Raw genomic sequence first — 22317 nt, forward strand, 5'->3', positions numbered from 1 at the left:
AGTGGCACTCACACACCACAAACCTGAGATACTTCCTGTGATTGCTGAAGATCTCGATGTGGGTGTAGGTGTCTTAAAATCGAGGGAGCATAGTCAGTTCCCTTTCTGCAGGAAATGAATCGAGGTGCTCAGAGAAACCATCTTGAACTTTTCTCTTTTTAGAAACTTGTTCAAGGTTCTAAGGTCCAGAAGGGATAGAGATCCCCTGTTTTCTTTTAAATCAGAAAGTATTGGGAGTAAAAACCCCATACCCATTGCCCTGAAGGAACAGGCTCCAGCACTCTGGCCATTAGGAGGGTGGAGAGCTCCACCAAAAGGATCTCCTGACACACAGCTGGCCCCCAAGAGGAGGAGAATCTAGTGGGACACTCAGAAGATTTAGCCTGTACCCAGGACAGGACCCACTGGTCCGAGGTGATATTGGGCCATCGATTTGTGAAGAAATGCAGCTGACTACTGATCGGGGGGTCCCACATCATGGGAATGGGTGGCTGACTCATGTACCCCTCTCAGCCAGTCAAAACCCTGTTGCGGGACTTGGTGGGGCTTGGGAACTCACTGTTGTCTGGAGCGGCCCCAAGAGCCCACCCTCTGTGAACGGGAGAGAGAGGCAGGCGGGTAATATTTCTTCTGACGATGGAAAGAAATCCTTGGGCTCTGCCCCGCCGATCTCCTGGCCAGGGATGGCAGGTTGGAAGTACTTGCTAAGAGATGCTGGAGGTTCTCATGGTGATCCCGTAGCTGGGCAACTGCATTCCTCACCTTATTGCCAAAGAGGTTCTCACTGTACAGGGCAAATCAGCGAGCTTCTCCTGCACCTTTGGGCACAGGTCTGAGACCCGAAACAAGGCCATTTGGTGGGCCCCGATCCCTGTAACAGCGACTCTCGCCACCGTTTCAAACACATCGTAGGTCGAATGCACCTCATGCTTCCCGCAATCAAAGCCTTGTTGCCCAACTGCCCGAAAGGCCTCTTGCTGCTGCTGCAGCAGTCTATCTGCCATATCCTGAACCTGTTTCCACAGTTTACGAGAGTATGGAATCATATAGAGCTGGTAGGAGGCAATTCGGGCTATCAGCATGGCACCCTGAAAGACCTTCCTCCCCAGAGCATCCAGTGCTGTGTGCTCCTTCCCCGGAGGAGCTGAAGCATGAGTTCAGGAGCACTTGGCCTTCTTAAGCACGGACTCGACCACCTCCGACTGGTGTGGGAGCTGGCACCTCTCAAAGCAAGTGGTATGCTAGACTAAATACACCCCATCTGTCTTCCTGTTCACAGGAGGCACTGTGAGGGAATGGTCCCAAATCCTCAGGAGCATCTCCTTGAAGAATTCATGAGCTGGGACAGCCATTATCTCCTTTGGAGCATCCACAAATTGGAGAATCTCCAACATTTTATGTCCGGCGTCATCTTCTGTCAGCTGTTGGAATGGAATAGCCTCCGCTATCGTCCGAACAAACCCTGCAAAAGTTAAGTCCTCGGGCTGGGACCTCCGATGTTCCTCCAGTTGAAACTGGTCCAAGGGGAGGCCATCAGAGTCCTCTGAAGAGGAGTTGGAGGAGGCATCATCTCCCCAGGGGTCATAAGGTCATGGTGTCCTCACTAAAAGCTGCTGGGGACGAAGGTCCTGGTGTTCTGCTCACAGCCCAAGGCTTAGGCACTGAAGGCATCAATGGCACAGATGACCCTGCAGGCAGACCTGGCAACGCTGGCTGTGGAGGGGAAGGGGGGGGGGGGGGGAGTACAACAGTGCTGCTAGCCCAGATAGACTTTCCTCATTGGAGGAGCCATGAACGAGGATGCCATCAGGCAGAGGAAGCGATAGTGCCCCATGGGGCTCCAGCGCCAGCTGAGTCGGGAGAATGCCCAGGAGGACATTAAGGCAGCTCCAGCAGGGATACCGCAGGCACTGGCTTGAAACCCAGTAGGACTCAACCCACGGCCAGTTGCACCCTGTGCTCCAACTCCTCCTCGAAGACCACCAATACCAGGACCTGCTGGGATGGAGGAGGAGTGGTGGTCCAATCCTCCTCAGAACCAAGAGGGAGGTTGGTGCTCAACACCAGGATAGATGGGGATCGCCTTGGACCCTTGGCATCGATGGAGGGTACAACCTCCTCATCGTGGGGAAACTTCGGGGGCATCTTGGCAAGAATCGGTGCCAACCCCAGCCTGGTTCCATGCGCCAACAGAGACCGGTGGCGATGTTTACGAGCTTTCTCTCGGTGCTCATCCTGGTCTTTCCCCAGCGGCGAGGTGGAAATCGAAAATCCTGACATCCTCAATCTGGAGGATACTGAGGATAGTCAATCCCCCACCCCCTCTCCTCCAGCGGCACAGGCCAATAGCGAAGGATCGGTGTCCATCTGTTCCCCCTGATCCCTCAGCATCGATGACACCAACGCGCATATTGAAGGCTCGGGTTTCTTAGAACCAAACAGCTTCTCCATCTTATCAAGTCAGGCACATCGGCCCTTGGGGGTCTTTTGGTTGCAAAAAGAACACCCCTGAACATCATGGGATGCACACATCGTGTGGATCTGAGATGGACATAATCAGGGGGCACCTGCAAAAATCTGACGATGCCATAACGATAGTGGCGAAATGGTCAATGACCAGCGGGCACTGAAGCACCACCACTGTGGGAACCAACCGCGAAAAGAAAAAAATATTACTGTGCCACAGGGACTGACTAAGGCAGGGGGACAAAGAGGAATTTGGCGCAGTAAAAGGATGGGAGAAAACCCCACAGTGGAACATTTTCCAGAAGAAGAGTACAAGATCCAATACTGCGAGATGAAAGCTCCGCAGGAAAAAAAAAAAAAAAGACTGAAGAGGGACACCGTGTGGATGCGTGGATTAGGGTAGGCTGGGCATGCCAGAAACTTTGACACAAGTTTTCCGTGCCGGACTCCATCTGATATCGCCCATATGTGAGGACTACGATCCTGTTTGTCCTAGGAGAAATTTTTCGCCGGCAGGGAGGCAAAACCCAAGAGTCTGGACTGATCTGGGGTATGAACAAGAGAGAGGGACCTGCAGCTAAAACGCATTTTGTTACCCTTTTTTTTCGTTAAACAGTTCTAATCCCACGGGTAAGAAATTTGTAGACAGAGTCTGCTGCTATAAAAGTTGGAAATGAAGTGGTAAGACCAGCCCTGTAAAAGCCAACATTGCATCAGTTATAAGAACGCTGAGAAGCTTAAGCCATTGACAAACACAGACCAGACCGGATGGTTATACTTTGCATTTTCCAGCTTCCTCTGCCATGAAGGAACTGAGCACCAGAGAAAAGCACAAAGGACACTGCAGTTTTTGTGAGTCTGCTGCCCAGACTCTTTAAAATCATGCAAGACAGCTTTTTATAAACCCAGTTTTACGAAGAGCATAAGTCTGCATCACTGAAAATATTGGGAAACAAATCAAGTGAAGGAAAAAAAGTCAGAACATAAACTGCTTCTTTAACATAGCTCTAAGAAGAAGAGATGAATATGCAGTCTGGAATATCTTCTTTTCCCAGCATTTGCACCATACACTCCCATTTATAATTCCATGTTACCCTGTGGCGGCCTCTGCTGGCCAACCTAAGCCTTGACATGGCATTTTAAAACAAAGGCTTTTGTTTCTCTCTCAGGTCATACCATTTCATTGACTGTGGTTGGAGAAGGGAGGAGATCTATAAGAAAAGAAATATTCTTTCCAGAATCTGGAGAAAGTAACTCTGATCACAAATGGACAATTCCTCTCCTCCCCCATTTATGGGAAGAGACACATAACCAAACAGGCCAGCACTTGAGCATACAGGAAAGGTCAAGCATATTAAAAAACAAAATTAAAGCAGAGTTGCTTACCTGTAACAGGTGTTCTCCTAGGACAGCAGGATGTTAGTCCTCACACATGGGTGACATCATCTGATGGAGCCCTGCCCTAATCCATGTGGCCACACGGGGTCCCTCTTCTGTTCATAACAGAATTACGATAAAGAAAATAATAACCAAAAGGAGAAACCCAACTCCATGGGGTAATGGGCAGGTTTTGTGAGGACTAACATCCTGCTGACCTAGGAGAACATCTGTTACAGGTAAGCAACTCTGCTTTCTCCTAGGACAAGCAGGATGGTAGTCCTCACACATGGGTAAATCCCTAGCTACAGGCTACTCCCCAACACAAAAGGGGACCAACAAGATGCCAATGAGCACAACTACCACAGCGTTGTTGGTAACAGAGGGGGAGACAGCCTGAACCCAAACAATGGGCCCTAGGTAGGGAGAGCTGGGTTCTACACTTCAAACAGGCTCCAGAGGAGAGACTGGCCGAACCTACCATCACATTGGCCATCCCTGTCCAGACAGTAGTAAGATGTGAATGTGTGGAGAGAACTCCACATTGCAGCCTTGCCGATCTCCTCCACGGGAACTGCTGGCAAGTGGGCCTCCGACATTGCCATGGCTCTGACAAAATGAGCCTTAACATAACCCTCAAGATGCAGTCCCACCTGGGCATAACAAAAGGAGATGCAATCTGCTAGCCAACTGGTTAATGTCTGTTTAACAATGGCAACTCCCAATTTATTCCTATCAAAAGAAATAAAAAGCTGGGTGGACTGTCTATGGGCTTCTGTCCGCTCCAGGTAGAAGGCTAAGGTTATCTTGCAATCCAAACTGTGCAAGACTCATTCACCTTGGTGTGAATAGGGCCTGAGAAAGACTACTGGCAGGACGACTGACTGATTAAAATGGAAATCCAACACCACCTTAGGCAGGAACTTGGGGTGCATACGGAGGACCGGCATGTCATGATAAAATTTAGTATAAAGGTGGTTATGTCACTAAGGCTTGGAGACTCTGCGTGCTGAAGTAACAGTCGCCAAAAATAAGACCTTCCAGTCAGGTACCTCAGATCACAGGTATGCAGTGGCTCAAAAGGAGCTTTCATCAGCTGCACGAGCACCACGATGAGGTCCCAAGACACAGCGGAAGGCTTCAACTGAAGCAGGCCTCGCATAAAGTGTACAACTATGGGCTGTACAGAGATGGGATTACCCTCTCACCATGGTGGTAGGCACCAATTGCACTGAAATGGCCCCCAACGTAGCTGGTTTTTAAGCCAGCTTCCGACAGGTGCAGGAGGTAATCAAGCAGTTTTTGTGTGGGGCAAGAAAATGGATCTAGTGCTTTCTGCTCACACCACACAGAAAACCTCCATTTCAGCCCATAATACTTTCTAGTGGAAGGCTTTCTAGAAGCCACCAGGATCCGAGACACATCAGCAGACAGACCAAGCGGCTGTAGGATCAGCCTCTCAAAATCTAGTCTGTGAATGCCAGGGTCTGGAGGTTGAGATGCTGAAGTCTACCTTGAACCTGCATAATGAAATCTGGGAAAGACCCCAGACTGATCGGTTTCCGGAAGGATAACACCCGAAAGAGTGGAAACCAGACTTGTCTCAGCCAATGAGGAGCTATGAGGATCATAGTCCCTCAGCACTGTTAAAGCTTCAGGAGAGTCTTCGTTACTAGAGAAATCTGAGGATATGCCCACAGAAGACCCTTACCCCAATGGCGAGTAAAGGCGTCCAAGGCTAGTTTGCCGTCTGAGCTGTACAGGGAACAGAACTGAGTCACCTTCCTGTTGCAGGGGGATGCAAACAGGTCCATATCTGAGAGTCCCCAGAAGTGGAACATCTGGTTTGCTATCCCCTGGTCCAGTTACCACTCATGGAGTCTGAAGGCACGACTCAGTCTGTCCATTATCATGTTCTCTGTTCTGGCTTGATACATGGCCCAGAGCACCATGCCGTGGGACAGGGCCCAGGACCAGATCTGCATCACTTCCTGACACAGGAGGTATGATCCCGTGCCTCCCTGTTTGTTGACATACCATATCGCCACTTGGTTACCAGTTTGGATCAGGACAATTTTATTGGACAGTCTATCTCTGAAAGCCCATAGAGTGTACCTGATCACCTGGAGCTCCAGGAAGTTGACTTGACACTATCCTTCCTGGGCAGACTATAGACCCTGAGTGCAGAGCCCCTCTACGTGGGCACCCCACCCCAAGGTGGACGCATCTGCAGTGAGGAAAATTTGGGTAGGGGGAGCCTGAAACGAGACTCCCTGCTCCAAATTTGAAAGAAACCGCCTGCAGGACAAAGAGTCTCAGAGGGATGGAGTGATGTGGATACGATCCTTAAGGTCCATTAGGCTCTGTGCATGTGTAAACATGCCAAGGGAGTGACATGGACGATTGTGGCCACATGGCCCAACAGCTCCACATGTGGCGAGCTGAAACCTGCTGGCTCTGTTGAGTCACCACCACTAAGGACACCAGAGTGACTGCCTGGGAGTGCAGCAGGAAGGCCTTGGCCTGAGCCATGTCAAGCAGAGCTCCTATAAACTCCAATGAGGTGAGGGGCCAAGGTGAGCCTTCAGGTAGTTGATGACAAATCCTAGTGACTCCGGCACCTGGATGGTCAAGCTCAAGGACTGATCAGCCCCTGCCCAAGAGGTGTTCTTGACCAGCCAATCGTCCAGAAAAGGGAAAACATGCACTCCCAGTCTGCAGAGATGCGCCCCCACCATGGCCAAACACTTCATAAAGACACGTGAAGCTAGCCCAAACTGCAACACTCTGTACTGGAAGTGCTGTTCTCCCAAAACAAACCTGAGATACTTCCCGTGACCTGTAAAGATCTTGATGAATGTATGCATCCTTTAAATCAAGGAAGCATAGCCAGTCCTCTTTTTGTAGGAGGGGAATTGGGGTGCCCAGGGAAACCATCTTGCACTTTTCTCTTTTTCAGAAACCTGTTCAAGGCCCTTAGGTCTAGGATGGGATGAAGTCTTCCCATTCTCTTTGGAATCAGGAAGTATCGGGAGTAGAAACCCTGCTCTCTTTGCCCCGGTGGGACAGTCTCGATCGCTCTGGCCGTTAAGATGGCGGAGAGCTCCTGAAGTATTACCTCCTGATGCACTATTGGCCCCCAAGATGGGCACAGAGGGGAATTTTGAGGGATACCCAATAGGTTCAATCAGTACTCCTGGGGGACGATGGACAATACCCACTGGTCTGAGGTTATACTGGGTCACTGGTTTGCAAAGAACTGTAGCCTGCCCCCAACCAGGGGGGGTACAGCGTCTCGAATACGGGCAGCTGGCTCATACGCCCTATGATACAGTCAAAACCCCGGTCCTGGGTTTTGGCTGGGGCTCCAGTTGGTGTTTGAGAGCTTGCTGCTGCCTAGGACAGTTGCGAGAGCTCTCCCTCTGGGAATGGGAGCGAGAGGGCGGAGGATAGTACTTCCTTTGGCGGTAGAAAGACCTCCTCTGCCCATGTCTCGCCAATGTCCTGGTTGAGGAGGGTGGGTCTGAAGTGCTGGCGGAGAGTTGCTGGAGGGCCTCATGTTGATCCCACAACTAGGCCACTGCATCCCTCACGTTATCTTTGAAGAGATTCTCTCCCGTGCATGGCAGGTCAGCGAGTTGTTCCTGTGCCTCTGGTTGGAGATCTGGGGTCCATAGCCATGCCATTCTGTGGGCGTCGATTCCCGCTGCAGAGACTCATATTTCCCCACACTCCAGGCCCTGATGCACCAGCGACATACAGATGTCTTGCTGTTGTTGAGGCAACCGCTCAGCAGCCTCCTGCACCTGCTTCCAGAGGTTGCGAGAGTATTGGCTCATGTAGAACTGGTAGGAGGCGGTGCGGACAATGAGCATAGCCCCCTGAAAAACTTTCCTTCCAAGGGTATCTAGCACTCTGTGATCCCGTCCCAGGGCGCTGAGACATGGGTCCAAGAGCACTTGGCCTTCTTGAGAGCGGATTATACTTCTACCGACTGGTGTGCCAGCTGACGCTTCTCAAATCTGGTAGCCTGTTGAAAGAGGTAAACCCCCGTCTGCCTTCCTGTTAACAGAAGGAACTGTGAGAGGGTGCCCCTAAATCCTCAACAGGAGCTCCTTAAAGATTTCATTCACCGGGACCACCACGATCTCTTAAGGAGCCTCCACAAACTGGAGGATCTCCAGTAACTTGTGCCGGGCATCCTCCTCAGTCATTAACTGAAGTGGGATGGCCTCCACCATTGTCCGCACAAAAACTGTGAAGGTCAGGTTCTCAGAGGGAGACCTCCTTTGTTCTTCTGGAGAAGAGGGTTCCGAGGGGAGACACACTGAGTCCTCTGAGGACGACTCTGCAGCATCAACCCCCCAGGGATCATAAGGCACTTTATCCTTGCTGTAATCCACAGGGGATGGAACCCTAGGTGCTTGGCCTTCATCCAGGGTCAAGGGCAATGGTACCAATCCCAGCAAAGCTGGATGGGGCTGCAGACCACAGTAGTGCCGTTGGCACTGACGAGACTACTCTTCCTCTGAGGAACTGGCGACAACCACAGCATCGGTTGGGGGAAGCATTGGTGTCCAGCCGGGCACAGACGGCTGCCTGGGAACCGACGCCAGCTGGGTCGGTAAGACTCTGATAAGCATACTGAGGTGCTCCAGCAAAGAGAGTCTGGGGACGGATACTGTTTGTGCCACCAGCTCAATGCCCCGGAGTGCTCAATCGACCGCTAGTTGACTTGGCACTCTAACTCCTCCTCAAAGGTTGCCAATGCCAAAATGGACTGGGAGGTAGGAGGGTCAGCCAGATCTTATTCAGAGCCTCAAGGTGGATTGTAGACAGACACCTGGATTGGTGGAAACCTTTGCGGACCCCCAGCATCGATGGGAGGATAGTCATTCCTTGCTGTGGGGTCACTTTGGGGGCATCATGGCAAGCGCCAGCACCAACCTGAGCTTGGCACTGTGCGTCAAAGGCAATGGTGCCGCTGCTTCCTTGGCTTCTCTCGGTACTTGGCCCAGTCTTTCCCTGGTGCTGAGGTTGATGATGATGAACCCAACGTCCTTGACCTGGAGGAGACCGACAGTGGTCGGTCCCGGCTGGTGTCGAGGGCTCAGAGTCCATTAGTGCGGCTCCTCGGTCCTTTGGCATCGATGCCACTGATGCTGTCAATGGCTCGGACTTGTTCACCCAGAAGAGCTTCATCTTATCAAGGCGAGCTAGATGTCACTTCGGGGTCATTTGGTTGCACATGCGGCACTCCCTGGACATCGTGCAATACACTCAGGATGCACACTTTGTGTGGGGCCGTTACGGACATAGTTCATGGCCATGACGACACAAACTAAGAGGGTCGAAAAAAGACACAGAGGTGGTGGGCTACTGACGCCAGTGAGCACCGAAGCACCGCCGCCATAGGGAAAAGAAACTTACCAAAATCGGCGAAAAACCTGACTAGGAAGCGAGGGGAACCAGAGAGGGACCCAAATCGAGAAAACTGCGAAAAGACATCAATGAATTGGAGCAAAGTTTTCCACTGAAACTTTTTTGTTTTTTAGCTAAAGAATGTGAGCTCACAAACCATGATGCGAAAGCTCTACGGAAAAAAAAAAAAAGACTGAAGAAGGATCCCACATGGTAGCATGGATTAAGGCATGCTGGGCATGCTCAGTGTGCCTAGTCAAAGTTCTAGAAACTTTGACATAAGTTTTCCATGCCAGGCTCCATCGGATGATGTCACCCATGTGTGAGGACTACCATCCTGCTTGTCCTAGGAGAAAAAACAAATGCATATGAATATTTTAGAAATAACTGCAGCCACAGCTGCAAATGACAGTAACACGATAGCCATATATGAGTCACTAGGACACTAAGAGACCGAGCAATGCTCTCTCTTAGCCATATGCAAGGGCAGTACAGATACAAAAGTGAAGAATACACTGTCATTCTTCCCAGTATGTTATCAAAGAACAAGAGTTTTCGTAATAAATATGCTTCTATCTTTACTTGCAATTCTACAGATAGGATAGTCATTAGGGGTCAATTTTCAAAATGCTTAGGTCCCTAGCTTTAAGAGATGCCTAAATTGGCTGAGCACCTAAATTTAGGTAAAACGTAGATGGCTATGGGGTGGAGTGCTGATTTTCAGTACTCGGGCATTTAGCAAATGTTGCTTACCTGTAACAGGTATTCTCACAGGACAGCAGGATGTTAGTCCTCACATATAGGTGACATCACAGGATGGAGCCCAGTCACGGAACAATTTTGTCAAAGTTTCCAGAATTTTGACTGGCCCCTACTGGGCATGCCCAGCATGGCACTAACCCTGCAGCCAGCAGGGGTCCCCTTCAGTCTTGTTAAAATGCTACAGGTAGTGCCGAAAATAAAATAAGAAAACGTTACGAACCCAACACCGCGGGCGGGTTTCGTGAGGACTAACATCCTGCTGTCCTGTGAGAACACCTGTTACAGGTAAGCAACATTTGCTTTCTCACAGGACAAGCAGGATGGTAGTCTTCACATATGGGTGAGTACCGAGCTGAGGATGTCCGAGCATGCACGAAATGTACGCAGGCATGCAAGGCACTTGGCCTGGGATGGAATTTGGCTGAGGGCATCCTGAACCCCAATGGGCAGGCGGAAGGGTGTTGGTACGTCACGTTGTAAATAGGTTGCGCAAGACAGATTGGCCGAAGATGGAATCTTGTCTTCCGGCTTTGTCTAAGCAATAATGGGCTGTAAAAGTATGGAGAGAACGCCAGGTGGCAGCCCTGCAAATGTCAGGAAGAGGCATCGATCGTAGGTGTGCTACTGAAGTTGCCATGGCTCTCACAGAGTGTGCTTTAACACGGTCTTGAAGTGGAATGCCCGCTTGCTGATAGCAAAAGGATATGCAGTCCGCCAACCAGGAGGAGAGAGTCTGCTTACCCACAGGCTGCCCCAATTTGATGGAATGGAAAGAGACAAACAATTGAGTGCTTTTCCTGTGGGCAGCTGTACGGTCTAGGTAGAACGCTAGAGCCCGTTTGCTGTCAAGGGTATGCAGAGCCTGCTCTCCTGGACTGGAGTGGGGCCTGGGAAAAAAGGTAGGTAGTATAATGGATTGATTGAGATGAAACTACCTTAGGCAAGAATTTAGGGTGAGTGCGGAGTACTGCCTGGTCTTGCAGAAGTTTAGTGTAAGGCGGATAGGTAACTAGAGCCTGTAATTCACTAACTCTGCAAGCGGAAGTGATTGCCAAAATGAAAATCACTTTCCATGTGAAGTATCGAAGGTCACAGGATTGAAGAGGTTCGAATGGTGGTTTCATAAGCTGACCCAAAACTAGGCTGAGGTCCCAAGAAGGGGCCGGAGGATGCAAAGGAGGCTTGAGGTGAAGCAAGCCCTTCAAGAAGCGTGTTACAACGGGTTGTACTGATATGGGAACATCCCCTATACCTTTATGGAAGGCGGCTACCGCACAGATATGCATCCTGATGGAGGAAGTTTTCAGACCTGACTGACAAGTGCCAGAGATAGTCCAGAAACTTCGTGATTGGACAGGTAAAGGGGTCAAGGGACTGAGAAGAGCACCATGACGTAAACCTGTTCCATTTGTAAGAGTAAGATTTTCTCGTGGAAGGCTTCCGTGAAGCAATTAGGACACGGGAAACTGGTTCAGAAAGGTTAAGTGGCTGAAGGATTAACCTTTCAACATTCATGCCGTCGGGGACAAGGCTTGAAGATTGGGGTGGCATAGGCACCTGCCATTTTGAGTAATGAGAAGCAGGTCCTTTCCTAAAGGAATGTGCCTGCGGATGGAGAGATCCTGAAGTATTGGAAACCACACTTGGCGTGGCCAGTGAGGTGCTATCAGGATCATGGTTCCCTTGTTCCTCTTTGAGAGAAGAGGAAATGGAGGGAATGCATAGAGCAGACCGGTTGCCCATGAGAGGGAGAATGAGTCTCTGGGCTGAGAGTGTTTGCTGCAAATGAGAGAGCAGAAATTCTCTACTTTGCGGTTTTGAGGAGACACAAAGAGGTCTATTTGAGGATAACCCCATTGTTGGAAGATCTAGTTCACTACCGAGGGGTTGAGAGACCACTTGTGCGGTTGAAAGGTGCGACTCAGCTTGTCTGCCAACACATTGTCCACGCCTGGCAAGAAGGTGGCCGAGGTACATCGAGTGGGAGAGGGCTTCCGCCCATATCTGTGCAGCTTCCTGACAGAAGGTAGGAGCCCGTCCCTCCCTGCTTGTTGATGTACCACATGGCCACCTGGTTGTCCGTCTGGATCAGGATGACTTGATTGGAGAGGCGATCCTGAAAGCCCCTGAGAGCATATCTGATTGCTCGAAGCTCCAGGAAATTTATTTGGTGTTTGGCTTCCTCTGGAGACCAAAATCCTTGTGTCTGCAGATCTGCCACGTGGGCTCCCCATCAGAGGTTGGAAGCATCGGTGGTGAGAGTTATTTGAGGGTCTGGAGTTTGAAAGGGCAAGCCTTGGAGGAGATGGATCTGATTTGTCCACCAGGCAAGAGACTGACTGAGTGAGTCTGTTACGTGGACAATGGTCGACAAGGGCTGAATGCTTTGAGTCCATTGTGACCTTAGAGTCCACTGCATGACTCATGGCCAAGCGGGCCATTGGTGTGACCTGGACTTAGGATGCCACGTGTCCCAGGAGGATGAGAAAGTGGCGTGCAGTCATGGAGTGCTGAGACTGCAGCTGGCGTGCGAGAGACATGAGAGTGAGAGCTCACTGTTGAGGGAGAAAGGCCTTTGCCTGCAAGGTGTCCAAGTTTGTCCCAATGAACGATAAGGTTTGAGATGGGACTAAGTAGGATTTGTTGTAGTTGACAAGAAATCCTAGTGAAATTAGAGTGTGCAAGGTAAGGTGCAGGGACGACAGGGCAACTTGCTGAGTGGGAGCCCTGATTAACCAATCGTCTAGATAGGGGTAGACGTGAACACCTTGGGTTCTGAGGAAGGCTGCAACTACTATGAGACATTTTGTGAAGACTCGTGGTGCAGACGCGAGGCCGAATGGAAGAACTCGGTATTGGTAGTGCTTGGGGCCTACTAGGATCTCAGGTATTTGTGATGAGATGGAGTTATCGCAATATGAGTGTATGTGTCCTGGAGGTCTAGAGAGCAGAGCCAGTCTCCTCTTTGCAGAAGAGGAAGAAGCGAGCCCAAGGTTACCATCTTGAACTTCTCTTGCTGGAGGTACTTGTTGAGGGCACGTAGGTCCAGAATTGAACGGACGCCTCCTGATTTTTTGGGGATTAGAAAGTACCGGGAATAGAACCCTAGGCCGTGCTGAGAGCAGGGTACTGGTTCTATTGCCTTGGACTGGAGGAGGAGGGAGATCTCCTGTTCCAGAAGGACGGAGTGATCAGAAGTTCTCTATGTCGGTAGAGGTGGGGAGTCCGGTGGAATGGAGAGGAAGTTCAGATGATAACCCTGAGTGATGATCGCTAGGACCCACTGATCTGAGGTGATTGAGTGCCACCTGTTGTTGAAATGGCACAATCGACCTCCCACAGTTATGTGAGGCAATGGAAGCTGGCTGCTGCTCTCTATGCAGAAGTCAAAAACCAGAAGCAGGTCCTGGCTGAGGAGCTGCTTGCGGTTTTTGTTTTCGTAACTAACGAGACTGGGCTTTTTGAAACAGTCTCGTAGAACGAGTTCTAGCTGGTGGCAGATAGGATTTCTTCGGGCGGAAGAATGACTTCTTAGAGTCCTTGCGGAAGGACTGTTTCGAGGAGTACTCAGAAGGCATCAGAGAGAGCTGTCTTAGGGTCTCATGATGGTCCTTGAGTTCCGCCACTGTCTGTTGAATCTGTTCGCCAAACAGATTAATCTCCTACACAGGGCAGGTCGGATAACCTGTCTTGTACCTCAGGGCGAAGGTCGGAAGACTTGAGCCAGGCCCATCTTCTTGCCGAAATAGCAGCAGCAGATACCCTAGTAGCAGTATCAAAGATATCGTAAGATGATCTGATCTCATGCTTGCCTGCCTCAAAACCCTAATTTACTAGGGTTTGGAGCTGATCTTGAAATTGCTGAGGCAGGGAGTCTGTCAAGTCTTGTATCTGCTTAAATATGACCCTATTATATTGGGTCATATAGAGCTGATAAGCTGCAATTCGGGAGATGAGCATTGATCCCGGGAAGACACGGCGACCAATGGCATCTAGAAACTTCTGTTCCTTGCCAGGGGGAAAAAAAAAATGTATGAGGTTTTGATCTCCTTGCTCTTTTCTGTGCAGATTCTACCACTACAGATTGGTGATCCAATTGAGGTTTCTGAACACCCGGAGCTGACTGCACCAAATAGGTAGTGTCAGCTTTCCTGTGGACTGGAGCAATGGAGTCAGAATGTTCCCAGTTCTTTTTGAGGAAATCCAGAAGAACCTGGTGGATAGGGATGGAGGTTATTTCCTTGGGAGCATCCAGGAATTGTAGCAACTCCATCATTTGATGCCTATCATCCTGTTCAGTCTGTAATTGGAAGGGAACCAATTCAGACATCTCCTTCACAAAATTTATAAAGGAAAGGTCCTCTGGAGGAGAACGCTTTCTACTTTCAGTGGGTGAAGGCAAATCATCGGTGTCTGGCGAGGAATCATCAGTCCAGGTATAACAGGGATCAGCACCTGCCCCTCTAGGAACTAGAGGGGGACGGGGTGGTGGGATACCTGAAGGTCCTGGTCTAGGCTCCAAAGGAATCGAAGGTTTAATTGGAGGCACAGATGACGGCATCGAAGGCACCAGTGCAGGCATCGATAGATGGCTCGGTGGCGCTGACCGGCGTTATCGGCACCAATGGTTGGACCGGTGGCGATCGACGTATCGGCATCAATGGCTGAGGCAGAACTCCCGATGGAGGGATGCGGAACGGTGTTTCTCCTCCCGATGACAGAGTAAGCGGGGAGGGCACCGGAGCCAGCAGTGACCCGGGGTCCATCGGTGGAAAAGCAGCAATGAGCGCTTCCAGCCTGGAGAGCAGTGGTGCCAACGCTGCCGGAATCGGGTCGGTGGTTGGCTCCACAATCAGTACTGGTGTCGAAGAAACCTGGAGTCGTTGCATCGCCTTGTCGATGGCCTCCTGAACCATCCGGTCCAGTTCTTCTCAGAGACCTGGAGCAAGCAGCCCCGGCTCCGGAACAGAAGAAGGAGGCAGAGGCATAGCCGGAGGCACCACCGTTAAAGGCGGAGTCGCGGCTCCAGATACCCTTTCGGGTGAGGGTTGCCTCGGTGACCCAGTCACCGAAAAGGTCGGTACCTTTTCTGGATGGGGTTTCTTCGACGGCGGCTCGGACGATGGCGAGTTCGATGATTTCGCTCCCTCGATGGTCCGAGACTGTCAATGGTGATGTTTCTCTCTACGATCCCCTTGGTCCTGAGGGGGAGTAGAGGGTGTCGAAGGCCGAGATGTCGTTGATGCCGGACGGTACCGGCCAGTGGTCGATACTGGCGCGAAGTTGACTGTGCCGGTTCTGACGACGTCCATGCAATGGACGGAGTCGGGGTTTAAGCGCAGAAGAGAAGTTCCATCTTCTCCATTTTGACCTTGCGACCTTTTGGTGTCATTAGGGCACATTTGGTGCAGGTGAGGACATCATGCTCACGTCCGAGACACGTTACACAGACTTTGTGGGGGTCTGTGATGGACATGGTGCGATTACAGTCCGGGCATCGACGGAACCCTGATGCCATGGCCATGAAAAAATTGAGCTGCGGTACGGTCAACGGCCAGTAGGCCGCGAAGGCCAAACTAGACTGTAATCGACGGAAAACGGGTTAAAAACTTACCGGAGTACTGCGGCTTGCAAAAGTTAAAGGAGGGACCCCTGTGGGGTAAATTAATTTCTAGTAATTCCGTGAGGAAAATTCCTGTCAGGAATCTCTGCAGAGCTCCTTAACCGCGTGGCTACTGCTGCACAGAAAAAAAGAAGACTGAAGGGGAACCCCTGCTGGCTACAGGGTTAGTGCCATGGTGGGCATGCCCAGTAGGGGCCAAACAAAGTTCTGGAAACTTTGACAAAAGTGTTCCGTTATTGTCTCCATCCTGTGATGTCACCCATATGTAAGGACTACTATCCTGCTTGTCCTATGAGAAACCTTGGTACCCAAATCTAGGATAAATTTACGAACTCAAGTTTTCAGCACCTAAATTTTGGAAATTTTCATCCTAAAACTTAAGATCCTAAGTTAGGAGGAAAACTTTTTTTTCCCCTAAATTTAGGTGTCTAAATGAAGCACTGAATATTGTTTGAAAATTGACTCCTAGGTGCATGCTTGTTTAATCCACACTAGAAGTTGATTCATCCAACAGTTAATCCCAGATTTGTTGCTGGTGAGTGTACAGTACTCACTTCTAGTTTTTTTTCCCTCTCTGTAAGCACATCCTTCTGAGTCTGGGTATACTCAATAAGCATGCGTGCCAGCTGGCGCCGGTCATCTAATTCTGCTGCCAGTCGCCCATTGTACTCCGCTAGCAGCAAGCATGCCTCATCCACAGTCTTCGAAAGCCGTTCAGCTGCCTCTTTGTCTATGCAAAAAAAAAAAGAACAAAAAAAATGAGTAAAGGCAAATTACCTTTCCGTGATAAAAGTAATCTTTATGCCTGTGTTATAAAAATCCTATTTTTAAAAATAAATCCTTAAAAAGTATTGAAAAATTTGTTTGCCTCAAATCTGTCTCACCTCCTCTCTACTATCCATACTCTGATTAGCTGATGAAGCCATAAAAGGACTCTGTCACCTAAGTAAAAGGTAGTATATGAGAGAGAAGTGCAGCCAGGCACTCTGACTTGTTTGCTTCCAAAACATGGGTGCCCTAACAATGCAGAGCATCAAGCTCTTCCCATCACTACTGGCTAACATAAAAATCAGATCCTAAGGAAGGATTGGAATCAGGCATTATCTTACTATGGGTTTCTGCAACAAACTGGAAGATTAACAACTACACAAAGTACTACTGCCCTAAGGTTCTAGAACCTAATGAGGGCAACTATAGAATACATTTAGAATATTTGTGAAAATGTATTTAAACACTCTAGTTCAGTGTTCTTGTCTATATATTTCTTGAGCTTTGCAGAAGTTTATTAAAAGTAGAATGCAGAGGCAGTATGAGTCAGTGGTTGTAGCTCAGAACTACAAGTAGGGAAAGCACCAGGTATCTGCAAGTTCTATTCCATAGCTTTGTCTCTCTGAAATCTTAAGAAATTAAATCTGCCTCCTGTTATTTGAACAGCAACTGAGAAATAAACACATCTTTAATTTTGAAGCTGCCTTGCCATCTTGTGAGAAATGAGCCACTAGCAGTCCCCTCTGGAGGGAGCAGTCATGCAGGCACTTTTTATTTTTTTCTTCTGTAGCACTTTGTCATCTTATTTGAAAAGCTATATATACTTTATTTTAAAAAGTACTTAGCTGGATAAGTAAAAAACTTATATGGCTAACTGGTGGCTGCTGAATATCCAGCTAACTTCAGAGGCTGTCACTTAATCGGCTAAGTAGATAGTTTGATAGTCAATGGGCAGGGAATGGGTGGATTTTGGTGGCGCTACTTAATCAAATAAAAGCCTATATTCAAACTTATCCAGTTAAGTTAATCGGATAAGTTAGATCTGCTATAGAGCAGGTCTAATTTAGGTAGATATAACTTATCTGGCTAAGTAGAGACTTAAAAAGGGATATCCAACAGCACAGCCGTGGATAAGACTTATCACATTAACTTAAATAAACATTTAATTTTGAATAATGGGTCCATTACATTTAGAAACACTAAATCTCCCCAAATGATTTCAGAAGAAAAAGTACAGATCAAAACTAAATTATGTGCACCCAAGCATGAGGTACCCACAGTACCTGAATGTAATCTGCTTTGAAGTTCTGAAAATTGCAATAAAAATCAAATAAATAAAAAAAGAAGCAGAAACAGCAGAATTTTGTGAGTAAATGGTTTTCTTGTTTACAAATACTTACTGCAAAAAAGAGATCCAAATTAGGCAAACTCATAGTGTCTGGAGAATCTAACTTTTTTTTTGTTTTTTTTTAATGAAAATATGCAGTAGCCCTGTACATACCTATCTTGTGCTTTACCCGAAAGAGAAGAATACTTCTAAATTTAGACATATAGAATTTTTGACTTCCAAAATCCTTCATTTGCAGGACCCAAGTATCAGCTATGGGGTGTTATTTCCAGAGCTCAGAAAATACTGGGGGATGCTACTAAGCATATTTGCTTACTGTAAACAGTGTTTTCCAGAGTTAGCAGGATGAATTAACTATTACATGTGGGTAATATCATTCTGTGGCATCAAACGGACTTCTCTCCAAGCTATAGAGCTTTGAGCTCTACTGAGCATGTGCGGAAATTCCATATGAGATTGCCTCTTGAGCCTCCTCAGTCAGTAAAAGAGCTGAATTTAGATGTGTAGTCAACTCTCTAGGGAGGTGGGTGGGTATTCCATGATTAATTCATCCTATCTATGGAAAACACCATTTCCAGTAAGCAAACATGCTTTTACCATCAATAAGCAGGCTAAATTAGCCATTACACATTGGAATCCCAAGCTGATGGTTGCAGCAGAGCAATTACTTATTAAGCAAACCGAATTCTTCTGTGGAGAGTGGATTATGGTGAGAACAGATTTTGCAAAGCTGCTTGTCCAAATCTACTATGAGTCTTTGAAAACTATTAAGACAGTAATGAGACGTGAATACGTACACTGAAGACCACATTGTGGCTTTGCAGATATCTTTGATGGGTACTTCTCGGAGACGAGCAATAGAGAAAGCCATATCTTGTACCTGATTAGCCCTGAGATTTTATAAGATGAAGTCCTATAATATAGCAGTAATGGATGCAATCAGCTATTCAATTAGATAAAGTCTGTTTGGTGATTGCTATTCCAAGGCAGCTGGGGTAATACAAGATGAAATGCTGGTTGGTTTGACATTGTGGCTGGGATGCCTTTTATAACATGTCAAGGCCCATTTGCATTCCAAAGTATGGAGGGTTTTTTCTTCCTCATGCAAATGAGGCCTTGGGAAGAAAATAGGCAGTATAACCAACCGATTCATATGGAAAGCTGGGACTATTTTTGGTAGAAAGTTTGGTTGGGTCCAAAGAAACACCCTGTGATAGGATTGCAAATACAGAGGGTAATGGGCGTGCTACTCTATGCAGGTTACCCCCTTGTAGAAATGTTACACCTAAGGTTAATATAGGTTAGCCTATTTCTTCATTACCATCTTCTAGCCTCTAGGGATCCAGTGTTCATCCCATGCCTTTTTGAACTCCAATACCATCCCCATCTTCACCATCTCTTCCGGCAGGGCATTCCAGGCATCCACCAAAACTCTATATAGAAATATTTTCTGATGTTGGATCTCAGTCTTCCCTCCTAAAGTTTCATATAGTGACCCCTAGTTCCACAGTTTCCTTTCCAACAGAAAAGGTTTAATGTTTGTGCATCATTAAAACCTTTCAAGTATCTGAAGGTCTGTATTGTACCTTCCCTGCGCCTCCTCTCCTCTAGGGAATACATATTAAGATCCTTCAGCCTCTCCTTATAGGCCTAGGCAAAGACTTTCCACTACAAACCTGGAGGATGTAAGTGTAACCAGACACCTTTTTCTGCAGATCTTGGATGACTAGTAATATTACTGAGTGGGCAACCCAGCTGGGTCCCAGGAAGGAGAGGTGGAACACTTGGGCATTCTAGAGGACCGCAAGTTCTTGTGATGTTGCTCTGTTTGCAAGCTCAAGGATGGCCCAGGTACATCCTGGAGTGAAACATACATTGAATGCATCGTGGCTTGCACTTGGTGCACTGGTGCATTGTGTGGAGAAAGCATCATCGCGTTGAGATGCATCATAGCAGCGTGCATCGAGCGTGTCTGTACAGCTTGAGTCAGTTCATTGGGAATCAAAGATGCATCGCGCATTTGGCACATTGATGCAGTCTTCTGGTGTTTCAATGCCACATGCTTCGAATAAGTTGTTACTTGCGCCAGTGGCACTGAAAAGGGACACGTCATTGCTGGTAGGACGGCTCTAAGAAATGATGCTGTTTTTGCTTCGATGCTTGCACGGCCAATTGAACTCGACTTTGTGGTCTCTGCCTGAGCCGATGGGGGAGCTTTTTCACAACTGTGATTTAATGATTTTCCCCAGGAGCTAGACGCTGCATTGCAGTAGGAAGGTCTACTGAGACTCCTGAGAGGTTTACGCAGTTCTTCCACACGCAAGGCCCTGGAGTGCTGTGAGCGTGGGGACATTTATCTGCAGACTTCACAATTTTTCTGGTCACGATCCAGCCCCAGACAGCGAGAGTAAAATTCATGGCAGTGTGTGAGGGACGCTTTTTCCACACAGGCAGCTCTTAAATCCACTCACTACAGTAGCTTTTTTCCTTCTGGCCTAACATTTTGTGAGAGAAAAAAATTCTATCACTTGCATTTTTTTTTGGTATCACTTAAAAGTGCTTTTGTGAGACTGCAGAAGCAGCAAAGCAAGGCAGAACAAATGTATCTGACTGAAATGCCAAGTATGAAGTGAAAAAATAGAGGAGAGATGAAGTACATGTCCATGCTTCAGCTCGGATAAAAAATGATTGAAGCAGCTCTCAAGGCTACAGGAACTCCTGCAGATGCTCAGTAAAGCTCAAAGTACTTCAACAGTGGTTCGCAAATCTATCCTGAAGGCCGCCCAACACGTTGGGTTTTCAGGATATCCACAATGAATATGCATGAAATAAAACCAGACTCGCTGGGAGTTTTCCAAGAAAGGTTTGGGAACCACTGTTCTACAGCTTGGAGAGACAAGTCTATTTATTTATTTATTTAGCATTTTTTATATACCGAGGTATAGCAGAGTTGCCTTCACTCCGGTTTACATACAGAACAACGTGTTACATTGAACGATGTTTGAAATTTAAAAATATCAAAAATTAATAATGATGAGCAAAGACATAACAAGGAGAATGAATATAACAGGATAACACAGGGTGGAAACCCTGAGTAGGTGAACAGAGATATCTGGGAACATTGAAAAACAGAGGACATCTGCATCATGAAACAGGGAGATTGATTGAAGGAGATATTGAAAGATAGCAGGCTATGTTAATATACTATAAGTTCATTGAGTGCAGTCTTTAAAAGATTGGCTGAGTAGCCAGGATTTTAGGTCTTTTTTGAAGGATTTTAAGTTTTCTTGATTGGTGAGGAAATGAGGTAATGAATTCCAAAGTTTTGGGCCAATAATGGAAAGGGCTCTGTTTCTGGTGGAGGATAATTTGGCCTGTGGGAGTGAGGGAATCACTAGTTGGATTTTACTAGTCTTTCTTGTTGTTCGTTGAGAGCAATGTAAGTGAATGATGTCATCAAAGGTGGAGTAATCGTCTTTGTGTATTGCATTGTGAAGAATAGAGAGAACTTTGAATTCTACTCTTTTTTCAATAGGGAGTCACTGTAATTGATTGAGAACAGGTGTAATGTGATCGGCTTTTCTTTTACCTGTTCGTACTCTGGCTGCAGCGTTCTGAAGGAGCTGTAGGGGTCTCAAAGAAGATTTAGGAAGGCCAATCAAAAGGGAGTTGCAGTAATCCAGACTGGAAAATAAGAGGGCTTGTAGGACAGTTTTGAAATTGTGGGGGTGAAGCAGAGGTTTTAGATGTTTTAATATTTGAAGTTTGTAGAAGCCTTCTTTTATTTTTGTAGCAATGTGTTTTTTGTAGTTTAGATCAATGTCTAACCAAAATCCCAGGTCTTTAACGCTCTCTTTAAGATGGACGAGGGTCTTATCAAAGTGGAAGGGAGGAATTGTTTTATGATCAGGATTTTTTTTTGCAATTAGGATACATTCAGTTTTGCTGGTATTTAGACATAGTTTGAGATGAATTAGCATGTTTCTGATTGTGTCTAGGTGTGAAGCTGCTTTAGACATAGCATCTTCTAATGAGGATGCTATGTCTTTGGTGCCACTGGATGATGTCACCCAATGTAATGGTTTACTGATGGAAAAACAAGGCAGCAAAGAAACACACATCTGTAAGTAAATCTGTCTTAGATACCCAAAACGCAGTTCACCTATTTCTTTTAGTGAATGAAAGACTAGCAGACACAAGACAGCGCTCACACATCTGCTCAGCACACATTTATTTCTAAGTCAGATTCCTCGATTCACTTTTTCAGTTTAAATGTTAAGCTTTACCTGTTATCTTCTCCAATAGTGACACATCTTGAACTTCTTGTGGTAAGGAGGCTATCTTCTGACGGACAGTGGCATCTCCTGATGCTGCGTTTTCTAGGTCTTGCAAGGCTTTAATCAAATCTTCAGTCTGGAAGATGAAGAGCCAAGGAAAATCATTAGCAGTAAATCACCTGTGTCATTACAGCTTCAATCATATCTCCTTTTAAAAAAGAGTCTCGTTTCTGCCTCCCACAGCTACGGTTATCACCGTGGACATACAAATTAAA

At 47.5% G+C, this 22317-nt stretch overlaps 1 protein-coding gene across 4 annotated transcripts in view; it reads right to left on the reverse strand.

Annotated features, from left to right (window-relative positions):
- The window catches only part of RPRD1B (regulation of nuclear pre-mRNA domain containing 1B), a 149841-nt gene that overhangs the window by 43260 nt on the left and 84264 nt on the right, over positions 1-22317 (reverse strand). For 3 of the 4 annotated variants that reach the window (XM_029614811.1, XM_029614809.1, XM_029614812.1), the window contains exons 5-6: positions 22052-22178; positions 16204-16379 (exon numbers count right to left, since the gene is read on the reverse strand). In XM_029614811.1, coding sequence (XP_029470671.1) covers positions 16204-16379; positions 22052-22178 — 303 coding nt within the window. Of the gene's footprint in view, positions 1-3233; positions 3678-16203; positions 16380-22051; positions 22179-22317 lie in introns of those variants that run through there. The other variant, XM_029614810.1, reaches the window with a different exon arrangement.

This window comes from Rhinatrema bivittatum, chromosome 8 (assembly GCF_901001135.1).
Source record: "Rhinatrema bivittatum chromosome 8, aRhiBiv1.1, whole genome shotgun sequence".
Classification (NCBI taxonomy): Eukaryota; Metazoa; Chordata; class Amphibia; order Gymnophiona; family Rhinatrematidae; genus Rhinatrema; species Rhinatrema bivittatum.